This window comes from Procambarus clarkii, chromosome 69, assembly GCF_040958095.1.
Source record: "Procambarus clarkii isolate CNS0578487 chromosome 69, FALCON_Pclarkii_2.0, whole genome shotgun sequence".
Lineage (NCBI taxonomy): Eukaryota > Metazoa > Arthropoda > Malacostraca > Decapoda > Cambaridae > Procambarus > Procambarus clarkii.
This window is the reverse complement of record NC_091218.1, coordinates 21,039,878-21,063,363: the sequence shown is the minus strand read 5'-3', so window position 1 is coordinate 21,063,363 and position 23,486 is coordinate 21,039,878. Positions and strand designations below refer to the sequence as shown.

Below are 23,486 nucleotides of genomic sequence, written 5' to 3'. Positions count from 1 at the left end.
TTCTCCCAAATATTGCCTGCAGGTTAACCATATACAACTGTTCTTTGGCTGCATGTAACCTAACCAAACCAATCTCCTAGTTGCTTGCAATATTAATATGCCTTTTACAATAGGAAGAAGCAAAAACATATGTTCAATTTGATTTACTCTTGCAAAATAGTAACAGTAAAAATGCTACTGATGAACACATGCCAGTCCTGAGACAAGTTAAGGACTGTTGAAGATCCTTAACACTTGACTTTATCACTTTCAACATTCATCCACTTTCCGGTTTATATATATATATATAATAATTTTACAGCTAAATTTGTATCTAGCTGTACAGGTACCATCCAACACACAATATCTCGCTTATTTCAGTTTATAACTTTAGTGAGCATATGAATATAATCTAGAGAAACAATCTTTGGATATAAAAGCTTTAGTGAAGTTGGACAAATCATGTTTCAGTAAAACTGCTAAGAAATAGGATCAGAGCTATTTTTCTGAGAAAGGGAGAATGCCTTTAAGAAATCTAAGTTTTAAAGAAATTTGTCTAACAGAAGGATGAGAAGACAAAATTTAGGAAATCATAAATTATCCAAGAAATACAAATACTGTATGTGTTACGTAGCCATTCTTAAGTAATACATCTTGCAACAATGATGTATGTTACATTACATGTGTTCATCATTACAACTGTACATTTGTTAAATGTTCTGGGCACAGTTACACTAGCCGATAAATGTATTAAAGCCAAATTTACATAAAATGGCATCACTTAACAAAATAAAACCAAATTTGTTCTTTATAAAAGAACATCAATGAGATACCACATAATTTCTTACTTGTGAGTTTGGACCATTGTTAAAAACCCTGAAGACAGTTATGAAGACAGCTGTAGGTCTTTCACCCTGCCATGACTTCAGAAATTTGAGACATGCTTGGACCACGACCAAAGAGATACAGTATATACAGGATTTTCTTCATCATCCACATCCTTAAAACTTCTTTCCTGTATGAATAAAATAATATTTTACAAGTTTATACTGTATCTTCTTCCCTTCCTAAATCTGACAACCACTATGGTAAAACCTCAACCACAGCCTCAAACACCATTCAATATTTTATACTTCATTTTTTTTCCCCCCATTGTTAATATCAAATTCAATTGTTTGTTTTACCCATCCTGTGCTGTCCCTATTAGACTGCCTCTGTTTCCTAATTCAACTTTTTGTTTTTCCCAATACTCCTTCCACTGCAACATTACTTATTTCTAGCAACAACCATAATTTATAATTTTCTCGTATTCCTTCCCGCTCACACAATCAACAGTCCATATTTCCCTCGCACCATCCTTTTAAACAATTTTTATATTACATTAGTGTGCAATTTCCATTTTACAATTAATTTTATCTGTATTCATTTGAGCCATGAACTAATAATATGTCCAGTAGAAGTAAATTTTTCTCCAACTTGTTCTGAATGAAAATTACTATAGTGACCAAACATGATCTAACCAAAAGAAACCTAGCCTTGTTTAATCTGTCGCTTACAGAATTTCTAGAAAAGCATGGCTAAATGGTATGGGCAAGATCAGGCACCATGTTTGTTAATTTGTAGCCTTCACACTTCGCTTGAACAAAAGTATACGGGTAGAAGCCTATTTTCCTACATGGGGATTTTGTTCAAACTGCAATGCATATGCAAGTTTGTTATTTACCCTATCAGGAGAGTAGTGCAATGAAAAATCTTCAAAATAACCTTGAAGCATATTGATGTAAGCACAAACCCATCATAGCCCACCTTTCTCCAACTCTAAATTTAAAAACCCAGCACTGAATGTAATGAAAAACCTCTTTCTGGATGAGTCCTGGTGACTCCCTGAAGCTATCCCACAGAGATTCTTCCATGCAAATGGGTCATGACATCACATGTGGGGGTTCTGTTTAGCCTACTGGGGGGACCAAAGCCAAAACCCAGGCCCTACCCTCACAGAGGCACACACAGTGAGGGACAATTCAGCACCACACTGGGAAAGCATGCAGAAAGTCAGAAGCTTTTACAGACCATTGGGGAGAAAACAAAGACCTAAACTGTGAAACTTCCAAATAACTCTGCAAATGATTCAAAAGGAACAAGGGAAATGTTCAAAATTAGTGAGAAACTCAGTAGTACTAAATGCCACTCCCAAATAAAAAACAATGACATCGACTATGACAATTATTTGTGGTGCACATATAACATAACCAAGATTTGCTCACCAAATATCAGCTGATAGTCTCAGTACTGTACTGTACAGTATAACAATTCAATTTTTATTTATTATACATCATTCCTTCTGATCGTCACATAGGTTAGAGTAATCTTTGACAAACAATTCCATGTAAAATTATAACTACAGTATATGACAATTACTAGCAGTGCACACTAAAGATGATCAAGATCTCAATATAAAATTTAATTAATTTATTATGTATATTCTTCATTTTGATCATATATTTGAAAGCACTCGAGAAAACAATTTTGTCAAAATTATATACATGCAATTGTTATTGGACCCAAGAATCTAAAATGATTATAAAGAACCTTCTCACCAAGTGGTGGAGCAGGCCAGCTGATGCCGGCCTGCTCCAATGATCCAATGAACACTCTGGGCTGAACACAAACTGTTCAGGCAATGCAGAAGTCCATAAGACCAAGGATCCTCTATACATGCATTACTGACTTTCACTTACTTGAGAGAATAATCGAAGTACAACTGTTCCACCCATCCTTGCATCTTCTGTCTGAATGTAGCATCATGTGACACGAATGCTCCCCTGGTGGCCGACCGAGCCATTAAGGTGTACCGGTCAACAACATCACCATGCTCCCTCGCGATGGCGCGAACTGTGTTTACATTCCTTTATTTGGGAATAGATGAGCTAGTAAGTAAAACTATGATCAGGTACATTATACAAGAAAAATTAAATACAAATTATTCTCATCGATTGATTTCAAACACTAACACTAAATGGCTCAATAAACTTTAATATAGAACTATAAACATTTAAATGGCTAAACAATCACCCTTTAAACATAATCATGTCACTCATGATCTTACATAAATTTTATCCCTCTCATCCAATATACCAGTATGTTAAACAAGTCTTCTGCACAATCTAACATAGCATATAACCCATCACAACATATAACCCATCACAGCATAATAAATAACACAGTAACAGTAATGCTTTGGTGCTATATTTTTTTATTGTCAAAAGAGAGACAATGGCTAAGAGTTAGGACAGATTTATTTGTTAAGAACTGCCAATAACTTGTAGCAGTTACTTGTTGATTCATTTGATCAATTACCTAATGATGTATCCAGTAGAAATTAATTTTGAGTAGAAGTTAATTTTGCTGGCTTCTTGTATGAGCAACAAAAAGCCAGCAATGAATGTTATTAGGGGCCTGTTTTTGGTGGATCCCTTGCCAGTTTCCCAAGCTGCCCACCTCACTAGCAAACATACTTCATCAAGCCTCAAGCACCAAGTAATGTCTAATCACAAGACCCTACCAGAGACCAGGGGCCAGATTCATGAAGCAGTTACGCAAGTACTTGCGAACCTGTACATCTTTTCTCAATCTTTGGCAGCTTTGTTTACAATTATTAAACAGTTAATGAGCTCCGAAGCACCAGGAGGCTGTTTATAACAATAACAACAGTTGATTGGGAAGTTTTCGTGCTTGTAAACTGTTTAATAAATGTAACCAAAGCCGTCAAAGATTGAGGAAAGATGTTCACGTTCGTAAGTGCTTGCCTAACTGCTTCTTGAATCTGGCCCCAGGACCAGGATACGGCCTTCTCAATAAAGGCAGGAGAGTGTGCTGATAAGGATCACTGGTTTATAATAAAAAACTACAGAAAGGTAGAATGCTCCAGTACAAATAAATGTATGTAAACATTTGCAATGCTGCCCCTAACTATGCAACAATCATTACCTGGGTTAAGCCACTGGTCCATCATCTACGCAGACTGCAAGATGGCAGCATTGGCCATCAGTGGCCTCAAAACACTACCCCATACATCGTTGCACTGATCAAATTCACTACCCTTAAACAACACGAGGGAAAGTTACGGCAAACCCCCACAGTGGCCCACGGCACACCTTGCCTCAATAAAAGAGGGGGGACCCAAAGACCTAGCATAATTCATAGCCCTCTACATGGGAGGGGAAAAGTGGAGCCAAGTGCACAATACCAGTGCACCTCGTTTCTTTTTTCAAAGGAGCACCAAGAAAGGAAAGGGGACACACTTAGTACACATTCCCATAACATGTCTCTCCACCTGCTCCTTAAGGCATCTGAACCAGACATAGGCAACAGACAAAACCAGAACAGCCCATTTTGTGAATGGGACTCGGACAACACAGAAGTCTATGACGACATACATCACAGACTCTGCGATAGAAACAATATAAATTCCAGCAGGCAGAATGGTGAAAAAAAAAGTAGAAAGCCAACAAATTTTCAGACTTGGCAACACACTGCAAGAGTAAGAGTATGCCACCACAGAGCGTAATTAATAGAAGCCAGCAATGAATGTAATCAAGAGCCCGTTTTTGGTGGATTCCTTATAGCTGGGTGGCAAGGGATTTGGTGGGGAGACATGATAACCATCCACAAAATTCTCAGGGGAATTGACAGGGTGGACAAAGATAAACTATTTAGCATGGGTGAAATTTTCTTTACTGGGCAGCCTGAGTAGCACATTGACTCTTGTACTAATGAGGCATCAACAAAACTACCAGGTTTATGAACTTGCATAGAGTTATCAAATAACTGAACAAGAATCTGGTGTGCTCATAGAGGCAAGCAAATCATGTAGATCTGAAGTGAACTTCAAAACAAAATAAAACTAAACAGAAAGTAACTTAAAAAAAAAATAGCAGCAATTTGCCTTGGATCAACAAACTATAATCTAGTATCCAAGTGCACCACCACCAGATGGTAGCTCAAGTCACCCAAGGATTCAACCTGCCTCCTTGCCATACTCATGTGCCACCTCCAATATACACTACCTCTGATCCCCATAGGGAACAATGACAAAGAAGAGCAGATATGGGGGGAGCTACTGAAACCACCATAGTAGCACCGTGATAACACACACTCCCTGCAGCAATGTGTCTAAGTTCAAGTCCTGGCCACATAAGACTGTCTGGGCGTCAATCCTTAACCGTTTGCCTCTGTTCACCCAGCAGTAATCGGGTACCTGATTGTTAACTGACTGGCAGGTCATGTTCCAGGGAAAACTAGTGAGTAAAGGTTACCATGATCTATGGGAAGGGAAAGCTCTAGGGCCGCTAACAGGAATAAGTAGTCATCCGTTCCTATACTCTTGTGTACCAAAAAAACAAAAGGAGCATTTTATTCCATTCTATGCTTAATTTCTGATCTGGCCCTCAATAGCTCCACAGGGCATACTCCTAATCATGCCTTAAGAGGCTCAAAGAAAACAGATTAATAAAAACAAATGAACAAAGTTGGATGCTGACTAGTCAACCTGTCCTCTTACAAATTACGTCTGAATTTGGAGGTTTGCCCATAGGGCTGAAAATAGAATTTGAAAATGAAAATTTTTTAAAATAAATTTTGGATTTATTTTTTCAAAACAGTAAGTTAAGGGTCCTCTGGTAGGTTAGGAGGGCAGGAAATTATCCTAAAGTTTAAAAATGTAATGAAAAACGTCAATTGAAAGTGTCTCTCCTAACCTAACAGACTTGGCCAGAGGACCCAAAAAGAAAACAGGACAGTACAACATTTCCATGAGCTGATTTAATTTAAAATTACATCCATTTTTAGCCATAGCATGCATAGAAGGGAAAACAACATTTTGAAGAGGACGGGTTGGACTAGTAGGGCGAGAAATCTATATACCCAGGGCTAAACAAAGGGTGAACTCAGTGACTAGAAAGGCATCCAGGTGTCACCCAGGCCCGATGAGGACGGAAAACATCAAAAAGATAAAGAGCAACCAATACACTGTTAGACTGGCAGAATGTTACCCATAGACATGCAGTATTAGCAAAGAAGGTACAGTAGTAATAGCAGCATACTTGCACACATGTATACATAAATACACATCAGATAGGCTGAATTGAACCACCTGACAAATTACCCGATTAAGTCTGGCAATGGAACAAGGCATCAAAGAAAACATATTCACAAGAGAGCAAACTCATCCATTCCTAGGGCCCACCATTCCATAATGACCACATGCAGTGCTAGGGATGGTACCTGACCCAAAAGTCCCACAAAAGGGGACAGGACTGACCAACCCCCACTGCAGGCTGTGGGAAAGGCTCCAAAAGGCCAAAAGATTCAAGAGTTGGCAAAATGAGCCAGATTAGTGTCAAAGGGTTAAAAGCTGGCAAAATGAGCTAGATTAGTATCAAAGGACAAAGAGCTGGTGAAATGAGTCGGATTGGTATCGACTGTGAAAGGGCCAGTGCATACTATGAGCAGAATTACTCTTCTGCATTGCGTAGTTATGACTTCAAGCAAAAAAGGAACTCGCAACAGGATGTGCAACGGTCTTGGAATCTGACTCTCCCGAGAACCTCTCTTGACTAACTGCAGACGAGGTCCCAGCCCTACCAGTCCACCTCCATGCAGGGGCAGAACCTTGAGAAAATGACAAATGGTTAATAGGCCAACAGGAGAACACTGCCACAAACAGAACTTGAGATAATGCAGCCTCTGGAAAGAGGAGAGGCAAGAAAGGGGAGGCAGACAATAGGGAGTGACCAAGCTGAATCTAATGAAAAGGCCAACACAGCCCATGAACACACAATGTGGGCTAAGTTAAATTGTTGCCACTGCCTTCTAAAGGAGCAAGGCAAGGTTGCTAAGACAGGAACCCACAACTTCATGGTTCCACATCTGGGATGGTATTAAGCAAAGCCTCGTGGAGTCGCCCAGAGAGCCCCTCCATAAGGACCTAAACCAACAATACTGCCATCAAGTGCAAAAGTGCCATGTGTTCATTCACACTAAGAATCCCAGACAGCACAGGCAGCTGCACATGGAGTTGCCACTTGCCCATACCCATGAGAAATGCCGGAGCAAACAGGCAGTCAGAGTGGAGCATAAGGACTACTCAAGAACACCTGAAAACACAACACGCTTCCTGCCAATCAAGCGTATTGGTCCGACAGAACCTTTGCCAAGCCCTAAACGAAAAGAGAAGGGATGTCAGTCAGCCAGGATGAATCCGTAACCTCACACCACAGTCAATAAGCTGAAACAGGCCCACTCAAAAAGAGCCTGGTTCCATCAATGAGAAAAGGTTCAAATTCCACAGGAAGTAACTGAAACAAGTCAATGTGAGCCACAGAAAGGGGAACGTGGGAAGACGGAAGCCTCCAGAAATATGGCGATTCCGAGGCAACATATGGGACTTGGAGCCGAACACTAAGGGGGAGCAGCCAAACAATCATACTTGTAAATGGAATATTTAAAGTTATTTCCCCTGAAGCAAAAGACCCTCCAAAGAGAAAACCCTCAGCCCCAGAAGCCTACCATGAAGACCCCCGGGGTAAAGCCGTCTCAGAGCATGGGAAGGAAAAGGAAGGGGTTGGCGAGTGGTTGTGAGGACAATCGCCCCAAAACCCCGGCGAGTAGGAACCCAGAGTGCATGCAGCCATAACATAACAAAGCTAAGCCCACACAACAAGCCAAATAGAAAAAAAACACAGGTGAAGCAAAAACTAAAATATAAACCAGATTATAAACCAAATGACCTCCACAGAAACAAACCCAAGGATGGCCAGCACTTTGATCAAAGCAGAGATGCTCTTCACGTCTGAAAACCTCAGAATACTACCGTTCAGCTGGACGTCAGCAAGTAAGGAATTATTAAAAGAAGGCAAGCTGTGTAAACCATGTAGCACCACCAAAGTCACAGGATGTTCAAAAGGTGCTAAATATCATTAAGAATGCCAATACTGTACTGTATTAGAACCAAAGTACCAAAGTGCATATGGCGAGCGATATCAAAGGTATCAGATTCACTAAGGATTCTATCAAGGAACAGTCAGGAAGCAAGAGACACAAACTTCCTAAAAAAATCAGGACATTCTACAAGATGCACGACCGTAAGAGGGACAATGCAGTTTGGACAATAAGGAGGAGGGCGCCGCTCCATTTAGTGCCAGAGTTAAAAGTGTATGGCCCAATATGTAACCCGGCCAGAGCTGTTTCTTACCGTTGGCTACGGTGGTAGGATGAAGGCTAAGGGGACAGGCTACCATTATGAATGAGCAGTTTGTTACCAGTAACACAAGACCAATGACCTTGCCAATGGTCATGAATTGAGGAATGAGTGACTGGGTAGAAATTGGAATAAGGAATGCCTTTTTGGGGAACTAGGACAAGTGTAGATAGCCTCCTTAGTAGCAGTGTCCACACACTCATTTAAGAAAATACCAACATGACTGGGAACCCAGCAAAACTCAACTTGCTTAAATCTACTTAAGATTAAAAACAGCCAATATTGAAGTTTTCAACTTTCCATATCATGCATCAGTTGGATCATCTCCTTCAATGCTCCATACCTAGTTCTAGTACGACCCTACGAGGAACCTTGAAAGGTTTCCAATAGCCCAGTAACTAAAATGTCACCTACCTAAGTGCGTGGTTTGTTTCCCCCATAGGCAGCATAATCTTACCTTAGAGGTCATGCAAGTGAATCTGCTCAGGAAAGTGCTTTTCAAATATACTCGATGCCTATTATAATTTTTTTACAAAACGTATTGAGAAAAAACTAACTTGAGTGTGGCCACTAATACTTAAAATTAATTTCCTATTGTCTTTGATTTCTTATAAGCATAAATGCACACACATGCATACAAGAAATCAAGACAGTTAAGAAATTAACAATGCTCACCGTATAATCAACAACATTTCCTTGGGTATTTCCCGCAGAATCTTGTTTATTTGATCGAACCTGCCGGCTGTCATCTCCTGCATGTACTCTAAGTCAGCAGCACTCATTACATTTTTAAGTAACTGGAAACTCTGACCTTGAACAGGGTGCTGCATAAGCATTTCCGCAAAAAGCAAGTAGTCTGGAAGTTAAAGGAAATGAAATGCCTTTATTATAATACCAGAGTGTAAAGTCAATCTTCTTGGACCTAAGGTCATAACCTATTGACTACCTTTACTTAGGCATTATTTAGAAAGTTCTAAGAATCACTCTCCTCTCATTATGTTGGTACAGTAGTGTATATACTACCCACCTGGATATCTTTCCTAAACAAAAGTCTAGTATAGAAGCATCAGTTTGTTTATGATTACAAGTCTGCTCAGAGATAGTAGCTCAGGATATTTATTTTAAATAAATGGTCTGTATGGCATTAATTTTTTTTACTAACAAATACTGCATTTTAACAAAATTAAACCTATCCAAAAGAATTTAAAGTCTCCCTCCAAAACTAAAATATATTGCACCCACATAGATACAATTCCAGACAACTGATAATATTCATTTTGCATCACAGGAGAAAATCAGAAAAATAAAACCCAATTCCATACAGCATTCAGCATCTTGCTGAAAACCTTCAATATGTTAAATATCATCACTGCACACACAAGTGTACGCTGTATCTATGAAACTTTGAACTCTAATTCTAATCCTGACCTCAAATACTTCCTAGAGGACTGCAACAGAACTCATGGGCAACACACAAATAGCACATCTATTTGTGAACAAATCCACAAGTGCCGTGATGAGGGTTCAAACCTACGCACAGGGGTATTCCCAGATGCGCCTTGGTCAACTGTACTACGACATTTTACATATCATGTTATTGTGATTTCTGTGTATCTACTCGTCATAACGAAACAAAACGCTTAACGAAACCAAAAATGTTTTGCACATTATGGGTCCTAAACTATGGAATGACCTCCCAATTAATTAAGGATAAAAAATGTACTTCTTGCAACCAGTTAAAAAGACAAAGAAATACAGTACCTAATTAACATTATATAACCAATTTGACTCACATTTTCTCGTCCTACAAGTCAACCAGTGCTGTACCGTTATTGTAAACATTTAATACTATATCTGTACTGTTGCTGTAACCACACTTTCTATATTTAAGTAGTCTATGCCTTTCATCAAATAATACATACAAATTTGTAATCATTTTATAAACAAATGTCGTATTTATGTTGTGCCTGAAACACACTGCATATTAGTAGCTTTACATAAATTACCATCTGTACCTATGAATATTGTACTAGATTTCAAAATCATTTTTATTTATATAAAAAAAGATAATCATCATCATTACAGAATATCAAAAACCAAAGCTATATGGAGCCAGTAACCTTAGCACAGGGCTGCCATCCTCCCCAGGTGTTAAGCTGTAGTACTTCAAGAAACCTCTCAGAAAAGCTATAGTAGTTGGCATAATTTAAATGGAATGTTGTGTTTTCCTTGTCATTGTAGTTAGAAAGCCTAAACATTATGCTAAGAATAAGACAATTAGTCTAATACACCAATATTTTACAATCATAAAATAAAACTTTTTACATTTGATGCCTCTTCCTGAAGGGTTGAGGGGAGGGGGTGGAACTCTCCTTTGAAAAAATAGAAAAAACAGCTGCTATATTTAAATGCGGTCTTCCAGTATTTTCTGTTCTTGGCCCTTACGGCATCTTTCCCAAATATACTCTCTACACCTCTCCCCATGTACTTCTCCCACTTGTATCGTATGCATTCCTCCAACCCCACAATCTTTCCTGCCAATCCCATGTGTACACCTTTCTCCTTCCTCATAGGTACTACTAAAGAATATAAGAATAAAGGAAACTGAAGTAGGCCTATTGGCCTATACAAATGCAGATTGTATTTATATCCAGTCAAACTTGTTCATATACATGCCTAACATACACGTGAAACAATCCAATGATTCAGTCTATTATGTTACCCAGTAATTTGTGCCGTAAATCAACAACCTTGTTTTCAAACCAGGATTTACCCAGATCTTTACTCAATCTAAATATACTAATTTTATATCTGTTGTTGTACTTGCCTAGTTGTGCTTGCGGGGGGGTTGAGCTCTGGCTCTTTGGTCTTGCCTCTCAACTGTCAATCAACTGGTGTACAGATTCCTGAGCCTACTGGGCTCTTGTCATATCTACATTTGAAACTCTGTTAGGAGTCTGCCTCCACCACAACACTACTTAATGCATTCCATTTGTTAACTACTCTGACACTGAAAAAATTCTTTCTAATATCTCTGTGGCTCATCTGGTACTAAGTTTCCAACTAAGTCCCAGTGTTCTACTGTGTGTTTATAAATAAGGTTTTAAATATAACTATTATACCTTTCAAGCTTTTTTTTTTTGTAGAAGAGATTTCTAATTTCTAGGATTAATGTTATCAACCTTTTCTGTATGCATTCAAATGAATTGATATTCATTTTATAGTATGGAGACCAAACTGAATGGCATGATCTAAACACGGCCTAACAAAGGCAAGATAAAGCTGATGAACAACATTAGAGGTCTTGTTGCCAATGATTCAGTATATTTCATGCACTATGTATGAAGGACTACCACACTATATATTATACTATATATACCTTGTATATACTTTTGCCTCTTGTATACACCTTCCCTTGCTCCTTCCTGGATACTCATTAGTTACTCATCACTTTAGCACCATCTCAATATTATTACTATTATGATTCCCATTGAGATATCTGACACTGTGACCTTGTAATGTGACCCTGACATTACAGAAGTTGACACTACCACTTCCTTTAAACACATTAGTGACTGCCAGTTTATAGTCACTCATCAATACTGATGCTGGTCCTGCACATACCTCCACCAACCCATTACTTACAATGTAAAGGCTGCCAAGATCTATATTAATGCACAAAACACACAAAATGCGGCATTTACAAATGCATACATACTTTGTTGTTTTTTATCTTTTTGTATCATTCTGACAAAGCTGCTCTAACCAGAGTGGATAGATACTGAATAATGTTCACCAATATTAACAAGCAGGAAAACCAACACTATATATTCTGACAATCATTAGAATTGTCAAACCAAATTTCCTGTAAGTGAATGCAGAATGTGTGTGTGTGTGTGTGTGTGTGTGTGTGTGTGTGTGTGTGTGTGTGTGTGTGTGTGTGTGTGTGTGTGTGTGTGTGTGTGTGTGTGTGTACATGCACATGCATCTGTGTGTGCTCTATATATTTGTGTGTGCACACACAAATATATATAGAGCACACACATGAAGTTAGTACAGTATCTGATAAAGAACAACACAGACCATCCCCAAAAATACAAGGAATGACCTATCAGAAAACATAAATTCAAATGACTGTACGAGTTAAATTTATCCAAAGCATTTTGCAGGCTGCAATTTTAAATAATTACATACAGCAATGTATGAGGATACTTAAAAAGATACAAACCATGCAGATTACATAGTCTAGTCAATTCCATTATAATTGAATACTGTACCTAAATATTAGCAAAAGAGTGCTAGGAATTGCCTTGATGACTTCTAGAGTTCGATCATAAATATCAAAAAGCTCTCTTCGTAATTTTCTTTTCTCTTCCTTCGATAGTTTATTGAAGTCGGCATGGGACATTATATTTGGACCCCTTTCATTAAAAAACAGGTTAAACACATCGTGGGCAAAGCCTTCGGTGGATGGGACATAACGCTGCGCAATAGCTATGCAAAATAACTGGTAGTCCAAGGCTGAAACAGACCACAGTTGGCCAATGTCAGTCCACAATACATTAAAATAGCACATTTATAGCAAATAAAAATACAGTAACCAACAAATCCATGTTATGTATGGAGCTGTAGAACAAAATTTTTGTCAATAATTCAGTCAGTCAAGATCATCAGTGGATAAGTCTGCATTTGCATTTCACAAGGCCTCACATCAATAAATTCACGACGGCAAACGTCTAAGTCATTCGCTAAATATACCTTATCTATTTATACACTATACTGTGTCTTATATTTAAAACAATCACATCAATCATACTTTTTCTGATGTATGTTCAGTTCCCAACCCATGCATATTGTATTTCTAAACTTTCAAGTGTAGGAACAGTGCAACAATTGCATTCAATGTCAGATATGTTTTCTTCATTTTTATGTAGCCTTTAAGACTTCATACTTGGTGATCATTCCTAGATTTGTTACAGTAAATGTTACTCAGCAAATTCAAATAACATCCGACACTCCAATCAACATCAATACGTTGCATTAATTATTTTCAAAAGATATAATGACGACAACTGATACTATACAAAATGTACCTTGAACTCCATCAATGTGAATGATGAAAGGGAAGAAAAGATTCAATAGGATCAGCCAATAAGATTAAAATAAAGAAAAGCTCTAGTAGTAGATGGATTAACAGCCAAGATGTTATAAGACAGTTCAGATAGTCTTGTATAGTATCTGCATCACGGCTCTACAACTTCAGCAACGTGCCAGTAAACATGCATGTAAAGCATCCATCGAGTGTTGGTGGTGTACCGAAATCAAAGCCAGGTAAATCATCAGTTTACATGTGGAAATACAAGTGCTAAATTGGCCTGATATTTCAGACTGGTCTTCACAGATTGCCTCTGCTATCAGACTGGTACTCATGACACAACATTTATTTAGAACATTGACATAAAACATCAAGTGCAAAAAGTGTGACCCCATTGAGAGTTTAAAAAAAAAATACAAAAAGCACACTTTTTTTAATGAAGAAATGTTTAAGTGTTAGCTTCAAGATCATGCAGAGATGTGGCCCTCAAGTAAGTTTAGGTAATGTCTATAAGTTTTTTGATAGAGCACTGTCATTATTTGAGGACTTATAAAAAGAGAATGGTGAGAATTCAACATTGTTAAACCTCACAGCAAACACTAGCTGGGTTGAGCCTATTAAGCAATGTTGAAACATGAACAGCATCAAGATGACTGGTGAAGTGGTGATGCAAACAAGCTGAAAAGATACACTAAAATTTTTACCTTCAAAATGCAGCTGTCAAAATTGATACCTCATCTGTTTGAGGTAAGAAAAAGGCCAAAAGTTATCTATGTCTACTCTGGTTTGGTGAGCTGTAGAAGGTAGCCAGGTGACAGGGTCAGTGTGTCATTTGGCACTAGATGCAAGAGCTGCACAGGGGTACAGTGACTGACTTTATGTTCGTTGTCTCATTACTTATTCAACACAAACACTTCATTGTGTTAACTATTTATATACACAATTGACAAAACAGAGATTGAGTAATGTATATAGGCCTACAACTTAATATGTACACCTATTGCATATTCATTGCACAGCTCAAAGGAAGTGACTTGCAACCCACTCCTTTGTTCTGTCCATTCTGCTTCAGAATGTCATCCAGGCATAGATTCAACCACTGGCAGGAAAAAGCAAATTATCATTTGACACGGGTCACTAGTTCATAAACCTCAAATTATCAGCCAAGGACAGGCAAGATGGGGAGCCTATACACAACAGTGAAGCATAATCAAAAAATTAATCTTAAGCATGACCTCCAATGGGACATCAAAGTTCCATCGTTCATGGCTTGGTACCAGCAATACGAGTGAACTGGATTGGCAGGTATAACCCTAGGGTGACCCGAGCTGCCATCTGGTGGCATGCTGGGATATTCTTGTGTGATTTCTTAACATTAGAAACCTGCAGCTTTTGCCAACCTCTAATTTGTTTAATCAAAATACATAGTTTGTTTTGTTTCACCTGTATTCTGTACTTTCTGTGCAGTTTTACCCTGTTATGAGGTGGAAAGAACCTCATAACCTTAGAAAGAACCTTGTAGTGTATAAGAACACACTATATTCTGGTCATGGTGTTTAGTGGGTCTGAATATCCAGAGGCCCAGTAGATTTGTGGCAGTCTCTATTACCACAACCAATACATTGCAAACTTTCTGACTACTAGCCCAGAAATCAAATGTACAAATGTTCAAAATAAGCTAAAGACCTAATATCATTCATATCTAGACATATTTGTACTAAAACATCTAATGTTATTCTTTAACACTAGGGGAGGATGAACTCGATTGAAGCCTTAACGAGTATGATTACACACTGGCTTCCTGTCCCCCCGACAAAATGAATTATTATTATTATAACTTCATTATATCCACATAGGTGTATTATATCCATATTTATGCCATTTGCATAAAAACTGGGTGATAACTAAAGTCAATATTGCCCTGGGGATCGACGTATGACAATAACTTCTCTTTGAGGATTAATAACGTGTCAAATATGTAAACACAAAACAATGGATAGAGACCTGGGTAAATACTGGTATTGAAATAAGATTGTTGATTTAAATACAGCATGTCCCCGTGTGAACGGACTATATGGAATGAGGCCGATTTGTTCCACGAGGGATTTTTATATTTTTTTAGTGTGAAATATCTTCACAATTCCCCTGAAGCACATTTACAAAAACACAAATCCATCATAATGCAACATATTACAGAGAAACAGTAAATGTTGGACTGCTGGATTGTTTTAAGCGTAGGTTAGAAGTATATATACAAGCGAGTTAGGGTATAAATACTGGTTGCCTCACATAGGCCAATAGGCCTCTGCCGTTTCCAATATTCTTATTGAAAACAGTGCTGCACACATGCTTGCAACCGAGTCACAGCATCATGTGCACCAATGAGAAAAAGAGAGTTCCAGTAGGATCGATATTCGTATCTGTCATTGGTCACACACACATTAGTGTGAAAATTTGCACCCTTAAACAGGATTTTCTGAGTGTTAGTGAGCAAAGTGGTCAAAAAACACCCCCACCACACCCAGGAAAATTGCAAATAGCAAAATCCAACTCTATACTATGAGGAGACACTATCAAGCACCTACCAGTAGGCTCAAATATAGGAAAATCATGAAAAAAACAAATAACACCCCTACACCACAACCCCGAGGAGAAAACTAAATCGCAGAAGGCAGGTACTCGGCACATGCTAAGGAAATCCAGACATTAAGTACATGGAGTGGTTATTGCACCAGGAAAAATTATCTTATGCGTGGAAATCAAGCACAAAGTGAGGGTTGCCATCTTCTCCACACACTATTGTGATGGATGACTTATTTCTATTTTTTTTCCCCACAGGTGGGATACAGGAACAAATGACTCCCGACTCCTGTTAGCAAGCCGAGATATCACTAGCAGGCCCTTATCATAGTTCTTGGGAAGCCTTACCCACTAGTTTTCCCTAGAACACATGCTGCTAAACAGTTAACAAACAGGTACCTAATTGCTGCTCGGTGAACAGGGACAAACAGTTAAGGATTTGAGCCTGGTTAACCCTCCCTGACCAGGACTCAAACTCAGACCAAATAGCTCACGAGTTACAAGGCGAGTATTTTACCATTGTACTACCTGGTGGCAGTCAGGGTAATCTTTGATTACTAAATAATGGTTAGATTACTAACTAGTTGGTAGTGGAGTAAGACTTGGTTTTCGTTGCATTTCTAATTGTCGTTTGCAGGTGGTGTTAAGGGTTCTGATCCCTCCTGTATTATCGCAAGCTAGTCACTCAGTGACTTGAGAATTATCCCTGTCTCCCTTCCCGAACTGTTACACCACAATTATAAAAGTTCCTTGTCACAGTGGGGCACAAGGTTAATGAGAGCCTGTCAGATGATACAAGTCATGAGTACACCATACAGACTCTGCTCAGGGAGCATTCAAGAGGCATTAGCTCAGAAAGAAGAAATATGCAAGTCACATAAAAGCAAAATTTATGTCTGTATGCAGGATAATATGGAAGCATTTTCAGCAACATTATTAAAACAGAATTTTACCATTTCACAAAAGACATTATTATAAGCAAGAGAGACACAAGCGAAAAAAGGAAAGCACTATCTAGGGATAACTACTCGATACTTTCTCACAGACAAGAAAAAGAGAGACATACAACCAAATGCCAAAGAACAAGAGTCATGCCCTTCATGATAGCAATACTCCATAAAACATCGTTGCCTTTGTCTGGTGTCAGTGAGAGGTATTTTACTAAAGAAAATCTTTATGTTCACCGCAAGACAAAGAAGAGTTCAGTTGGTAGATGTTCAAAAGACTTGCTTAACTTCTCACGAGCTTCCTCCATTCTCTTTTGCATTTTGTCTTTATCTTCCTTCTTCATTTTATTCCAATTGCTTCGATTGAACTGTTTTGGGCCTTGACGTCCAAAGAATTCACTTTCAAACTTGTCTGATCCCGAAGGTGCAACATACCGCTGCGCCACCATCATGCAGAAGAACCGATAGCCATCTGTTGTGTGGACTTTTTGTTAATTATTGACTAACGGTAAGAGATAAGGACAGGTAGACCTAATTTAAGTGCAATATATATATCCATAGATTTTGTCCCATTACACATTAGTGTAGATGTTCAGTTAATCACATATCGTCTCATTTTCACAACAAGACATCAAATTACAGGTTATTAGGTTATTTTGAGGAGAAACTTTCCATTAACAGGCACAAAATTATGCTTAACACATCTGCCAGATGATATACAACAAAAGGTACTTAAAATTAAATTAGACATTATAAAAAGTATCTTTTATGGTCCCCTCTGGAAACTCTGCATATTTCAGAGAGGCAGTCGAGTGTAGAATCTTCCCGTGCGTCTTCAAATACAGTACACCACATTATTAGGAAGTGTGCTAAGAAACACCAAGATGAAAGCAGACTTTATTTATAGATAAAGTTCAGCTTGAATGCTTCGAGTCATATTTAATAGAAGTACATAGTGCCAGTGCTTATAACAGGAAAAGGAGGAAGGAGCAAGGCAGACGTCATCTGAATCAGAACAGGAGCATTAATGGAACAATTTGTTTTTTTCTTTGCTACAAACTTTAGATAAGGCTAGCTGCAAACAAACGTATCTCCTGGCCTTAAAAAAGGCTAGCTGCAGCTAGCCGTTTGGCCTTAAAAAAAGAAATAAATCTTTTAGCCTCAAGTCTTGAATGTAGCTTGCTTAGTCTTACTTCCTTATCTTCTCTGCACTTTTTCTCACTTGGAAAATAGCTCATTTAATCAATACCAGCCTTTCTCTAGACTTGCACATTTCAAGTTTCTAGAAGAGATATACGGTAACCTCTATGGGGTTGAGGTTCGAGACATCATGCTTTGGTCTCAATGACCATCTTGTCAACAGTATAGTATGAGGGCATTTGGTAGGAGCAGCAGATTCTTCCCATTGAGAAATTTCACATACATTTCTATTTCTTTGTTTATATTTAATCTTTACTTGGTTCTTTAGGGTTAAAAGTTTAATACAGAATACTGACTTTGGTTTTACTCCATCAGCACCACATGGTAGCAAACGGGAAGAAGTGACCATGCAGACTCTTCGAGAGATTGCAAAACCACTAGCTGTTAAGTGAAGCAAGCAGCATAGAACTTCATTACTGCAACTGATAGGGCAGAGAAAACAACTTGGGGACCGCATCCATGGCCACAGCAGTAGCCCACAAGGTAGAAGATGAGGGGGACTGACCAAGAGTTGGGATCAACTCGCAACTGCCCCAAATAGATCTCCTGCACTCTAAAGAAACAGCAAACCTCCACCAACTAGGTGCACACCTTATGGTCCACTGGCACTAAAGCCAAAGGGAACTTGAGCGCTGGGACATGGAGCTACAAAGACCTGATACCGTGGGGTAGGAAAGTGCTTACAAAGCACAAATGAAATGACTGCCTCAAAAAAAAGACTTCCAAGATAAACCATGGAGTGATGACCACCTCTTTCTAGTCAAAAACCTACATATGACAGTCTGTTCAAAGTCTGCACAAAATTCAAAGATCCATACAGTGAAAATTATTGTTTTCTTCCTGCCAATTAAAATGTACAAGTCAGGAAGTATGTGCGGTGGCTTAGATCATGGAATCCAGAGGTGGGTATGGTGCTGCCACCTTGTGGCAGTCAGTGCAGGTGGGTACAGCCCTCCTTTATTGGTCACCAGGAATCCCAAAAGACACTTAAGAAGTACTTGGAAATTTTATGAATAAACCTCTGTTGGTTATTCCAAGCTGGATTTAATGTTCCGAGATACAAGATAAAAATTTACACAGACTTTACACATCAGTTGAAAGTAAAACATTTTATTAATAAATAGAATCCTTGTGATTTTTTCATTTAATAATTCCCTTCATAATTAATGTTGCAAGTCAACTCACCTGTGACACCCAACTGGGCAGCATTTTCCTGCATATGTTTATGATTTCCCAAGACAATGGCCTTCCACAGCCGGCAAAGTGGCTGCCTCACTGAAGTAGGGAGATACTGATACAAGCCGTGATCTAGTATAACTATCTCTGCTCTGCCATGCTTATCCCGTCGAATCAAAACTGCAAAATTTCTTAGACGTACAAAACCTCTGCTTTATGCACCATATATATTTCAAATATCAAAGCTACATTATTATCTTCAATGTAAGTAATAATAGAAATTATTATATCCTTCTCCAAGGTAGCACTTAAAACAAATCTTCAACACATTTTTAAAAATAAATAATAATTGTTCCTCAAAATGATCAAATAATGACAAAGACAAATTTAAACTTTAAATGTTACCAAAATTTAGATAGAACAAGAATTTTTTTTAGAAAATTTGCCATTTATATAAGACTTTGTACTCTCTACCTTCACAATTTTCCTAAGATCTGTTAATATCCCAGCAGTTAAAGCAATATTTAAACAAAACTAAAACCTTTCCAAGAATAATCATTATCTCCATATTCTGCTTAAAACCAGCATATTCAAATTAAGCTAAAAGATCTCTGGAGAGAGGCTCCCCAAAACATTTTATATCAGAACACTTATTCTGCCACTCCCAAAGGTATGGATCCTTTGTGGGTTATTCTAAGGATGAGACTCAATCAGGTATACAGTACTAGCACCATCGAGATGAATGCATACCTGCATGGTCATATAAGCACATGGCAGTCATTGGAGAAAGTCTCATCACTCCAGACAAGACAACTCAAACTTCATCTTACCACCAGCAGGTGACAGCATCCCCTCATGATCCAAAGACCACACATGCAATATATTCTGTATGCACTACGGAATACTTTGACAAGGCAAGGATTAATTCTCTGGTAACTTGGCCTTGGTACAATCAGGTAACCATTAGCACGTTGGCTGTGCTCAATTTAGCTGGCTAGTGCTGTGTATAAGACAATATGAGCATTTCTTGCTTATCCCCCAGTCAATACCTGTATCTCAAGTCTCTTCAATGATTGCCAGGAGGAGTCCAGGAGAGTACTATTCCTTGGTATGAGACCGTTCCAGCCTAGTCATGGTTTTACATTTCAGTGATACCCATTAGTGTTCCATTGTTCTTTTTGTCAATTTAAAAGGTCCATCTTTCTGCTGCCTTCTCCCTATTGAGTAGGGAATTGTAAAACTATTAATCAAAGAAGTAAAATCTTTTGGTCCCCATGAGGAATCAGTAGCCTGTCTTCACATTATTTATAAGACAGGATTAGGTTAGGGGAGTCATGGAGTGGCATCACTAGAACTCTCTGAGGTTGGATTTAAACACACTAGTGACTGGAGCACCTTGCAAGACCCTGCAGAGAAGCACACAACTTTCAGAGTCAGGATCCTTAGAATGGCACAAAGATTTACACCTCTGGGAGCAGCAAAACAACATACTCAGTTTTCCAAGATGACACTAACAAAACAAACTCACCATTGCCTGGGTGTGGATCTGCATGCACAAATCCAGTGTGAAATATCTGTTCAGCAAATGCATTAATAAGTTTATTATCCACATCCTGCAAGGTAAGCCCATCCTTCTTGATGCTTTCTATGTCACTTACTTTGTGCCCATGTATATACTCAGCGGTTAACACTCGCTGCAAAAGAAATCAGATTGAAAAAAATGACACCAAAACATGAAAATTAAATTAATGCAGATTATCTTTTTTTCTGAAAGGTTGGGCACTAATGCTCTGTAAAGATAGCCATGATGCTAAGTCTAACAAAGAACTTTCTAAATAGGCCATTCATAAATTTTGAATACATTAGTTTATTAGTTTAAAATAAGGATAAATGAATGTAGTTATAATACTAGAACTACACTGCTGATATGAAGTCTCGGTATGACAATTCATTCAAGAACGTGAAAACTTCCAGGAAACTGACATCTTGGCAAACAAATTTTGGAAAAAAAAAATTGAAACCCCCTGAACAAAGTATCAACACAAATATCAGTAATAATCATATATTTAGCCCCTGGGACTCCTGTTATCACCATTTGCCGATTTTAGTGATTACCACACACTTTTCTTTTAAAGTGTAAGTATAGTTATAATAATCTGAGTGTAATGAAGCTAATTCATAATATTAATTAATTTGGTTGGAGGACAGGAAGCCAGAGTGTATTCACACACATTAGGCTTTTATCAAGGTCCCCCAATGCCAAATTACTGACCACACCCAGGATACAACCCCTCAACAAGCTGGCTAGCTCCTGAGTGTTAGCTAACTTCCTGTTAACTAACTTCCTGCTAACTTCCTGAGTACCCTTGAGTACCTACTCAATGCTAGGTGAACAGAGGCATTAAGTGAAAGGAAATGTGCCCAACCATTTCTGTCCCGTCCGGGATTTGAACCTGCATTCTCGATTGTGCGTCGAGAACGAACCCGACTGTACAACCAGGATCCTCGTGGGTTAATATAGATCCATGAAAACTTTATATCATTCTGTAATTGCTTACTACATGATAATATTATTGTGTATTTATTTACCTTTGGTTATCATCAAATCACAATTTGGTGTTACCTGCCAGTCTTTGAATCTATTACTGGCCAACATTTCCAGACAGAACAGCAGCAAAGGAGTAGGATGCAAGACACTTCCTCTGAGCTGTGCCAGGTATAGGTACCAGGTGCAATATAGGTGTACACATTACATTGTGGGTCTATATACAGTACTGTACTCTATCACTATTTTTGTCAATTAAGTGTACATTAAATTGAGTTATTCAACATAATGTGTAAACTAATGTGAAGCAATGAACATAGAAGCCTTCCAACTTGCATAAAAGTCTCCTCACTCCAGCATCACGAGTAAGCAGACCGCAGACTTCTTCCCACCACTACTCCTATAGCTTCCTACTACTATGCATGAAGTCAGAAAAGACTCAAGATAGTTGTGATTTTGTTACCTTTTCCTTACTTTTGTTGTGCAAAAACGAATATTGTGGGTAGTTTTTTTGCAGAGCCGAAGGACAGTTTTGACGACAGCCGGTCTTTGAGGGTTAACAGGAGGTTACCATGTAACCAGCCAGTTGGTTAGGTAGTGGAAAGCTTTTAAGTAGCTTTCACATTGAGCATAATAGTCAATGCACCATGCTGTCCTAGCTACATGGTAAACCCTTAATTTCTGCATGCACATAATCTTGTATTGCTGCAGATAGTTTTCCCCGACACATACCACGACAAATTTCACATCCTTCTCATTTCTTTTCACCCCATATCTTCCCTCATTGTTGGCTCATGGTTGATTACTTGGGCAAGGTTCCCAGTCTCGGTCATGCCTGTTCCGAGGACTATTACAAGTGGGGAGCTAGTTGGTAAACAAGGATTTATAACAAGGCTTGGGGCCCATGCCAGAATATAGTAGCTGTGCTAGAAACTAGAAGCAGTGCTGAAAAACTATGAGTTGTGCTTATATTAGCTTGCCTGTTATTCCATTGTCTGTCTTGTAAAAGTCTCCCTTTCTCATGGAAACACTCGTGTTCAACCAACCTGAAGAAAGATCACCATTAAAATCTTTCAAACTATTGCATTATTTCCCTGAACAATATCTTGATAGAATTTACACCCATCCTTTACAAAAAGTTTTTGAAGAAATAAAATACTGCAATCTTCACTCTGCTTACACATATGGGTTCCATGAGAGGTCCATCTAATGGTGATCTTTGCTCATAACTCACTCATAGTGCACTTTGCTTCACGATTTCAGAATGGTAAACCTCTCGGCACAGCAGTGGACGCTTCCAAAACTTTTTTACAGTACAGTATCGTATATTACAAATGTTTACTCTTTAACCTGTCATTCTAAGGCCTTTCTTCTATTCTTTGACAACTTATTTCTAACTTACTCTTGATAAGAGACATGTCTGCTGATGCAGACAGCTCAACTTCTGCCCCCTCCTCTATTAACTCTTGTTCTGCAAGACTGCTTTTCAAAACTGTTGCCTTCTCCTTTCGTATTCAATATTAATCTTCACAATACAGTACTTTATATCTAATGCTCTCCACTTTCATGCAGATTAGTCTATTTTGTACTCCTCCTCCTCATGTTTCCGTCTTGATACTGTTACTGCAGCCCTTGCCAAATCTTTCCCTTCACTCATTCTCTTATGTCTGATCTTAAAGCATCTTCTTGTAGGAAACTTGAAATTTA

At 38.5% G+C, this 23,486-nt stretch overlaps 1 protein-coding gene across 6 annotated transcripts in view; it reads right to left on the bottom strand.

The window, feature by feature from the left end:
- The window catches only part of Adck5 (aarF domain containing kinase 5), a 43,028-nt gene that overhangs the window by 7,628 nt on the left and 11,914 nt on the right, over positions 1-23,486 (bottom strand). For 2 of the 6 annotated variants that reach the window (XR_006774598.2, XR_011224035.1), the window contains exons 8-12: positions 20,763-20,928; positions 19,244-19,414; positions 12,514-12,757; positions 2,718-2,885; positions 828-994 (exon numbers count right to left, since the gene is read on the bottom strand). Coding sequence is in view for 3 of the 6 variants with exons in the window: in XM_045764991.2 (XP_045620947.1) it covers positions 889-994; positions 2,718-2,885; positions 12,514-12,757; positions 19,244-19,414; positions 20,763-20,928 (855 nt within the window). In the remaining 3 variants the exon portion in view is untranslated. Of the gene's footprint in view, positions 1-130; positions 995-2,717; positions 2,886-8,911; positions 9,093-12,513; positions 12,758-17,095; positions 17,331-19,243; positions 19,415-20,762; positions 20,929-23,486 lie in introns of those variants that run through there. The other 4 variants (XM_045764992.2, XM_045764991.2, XM_045764993.2 and 1 more) reach the window with 4 other exon arrangements.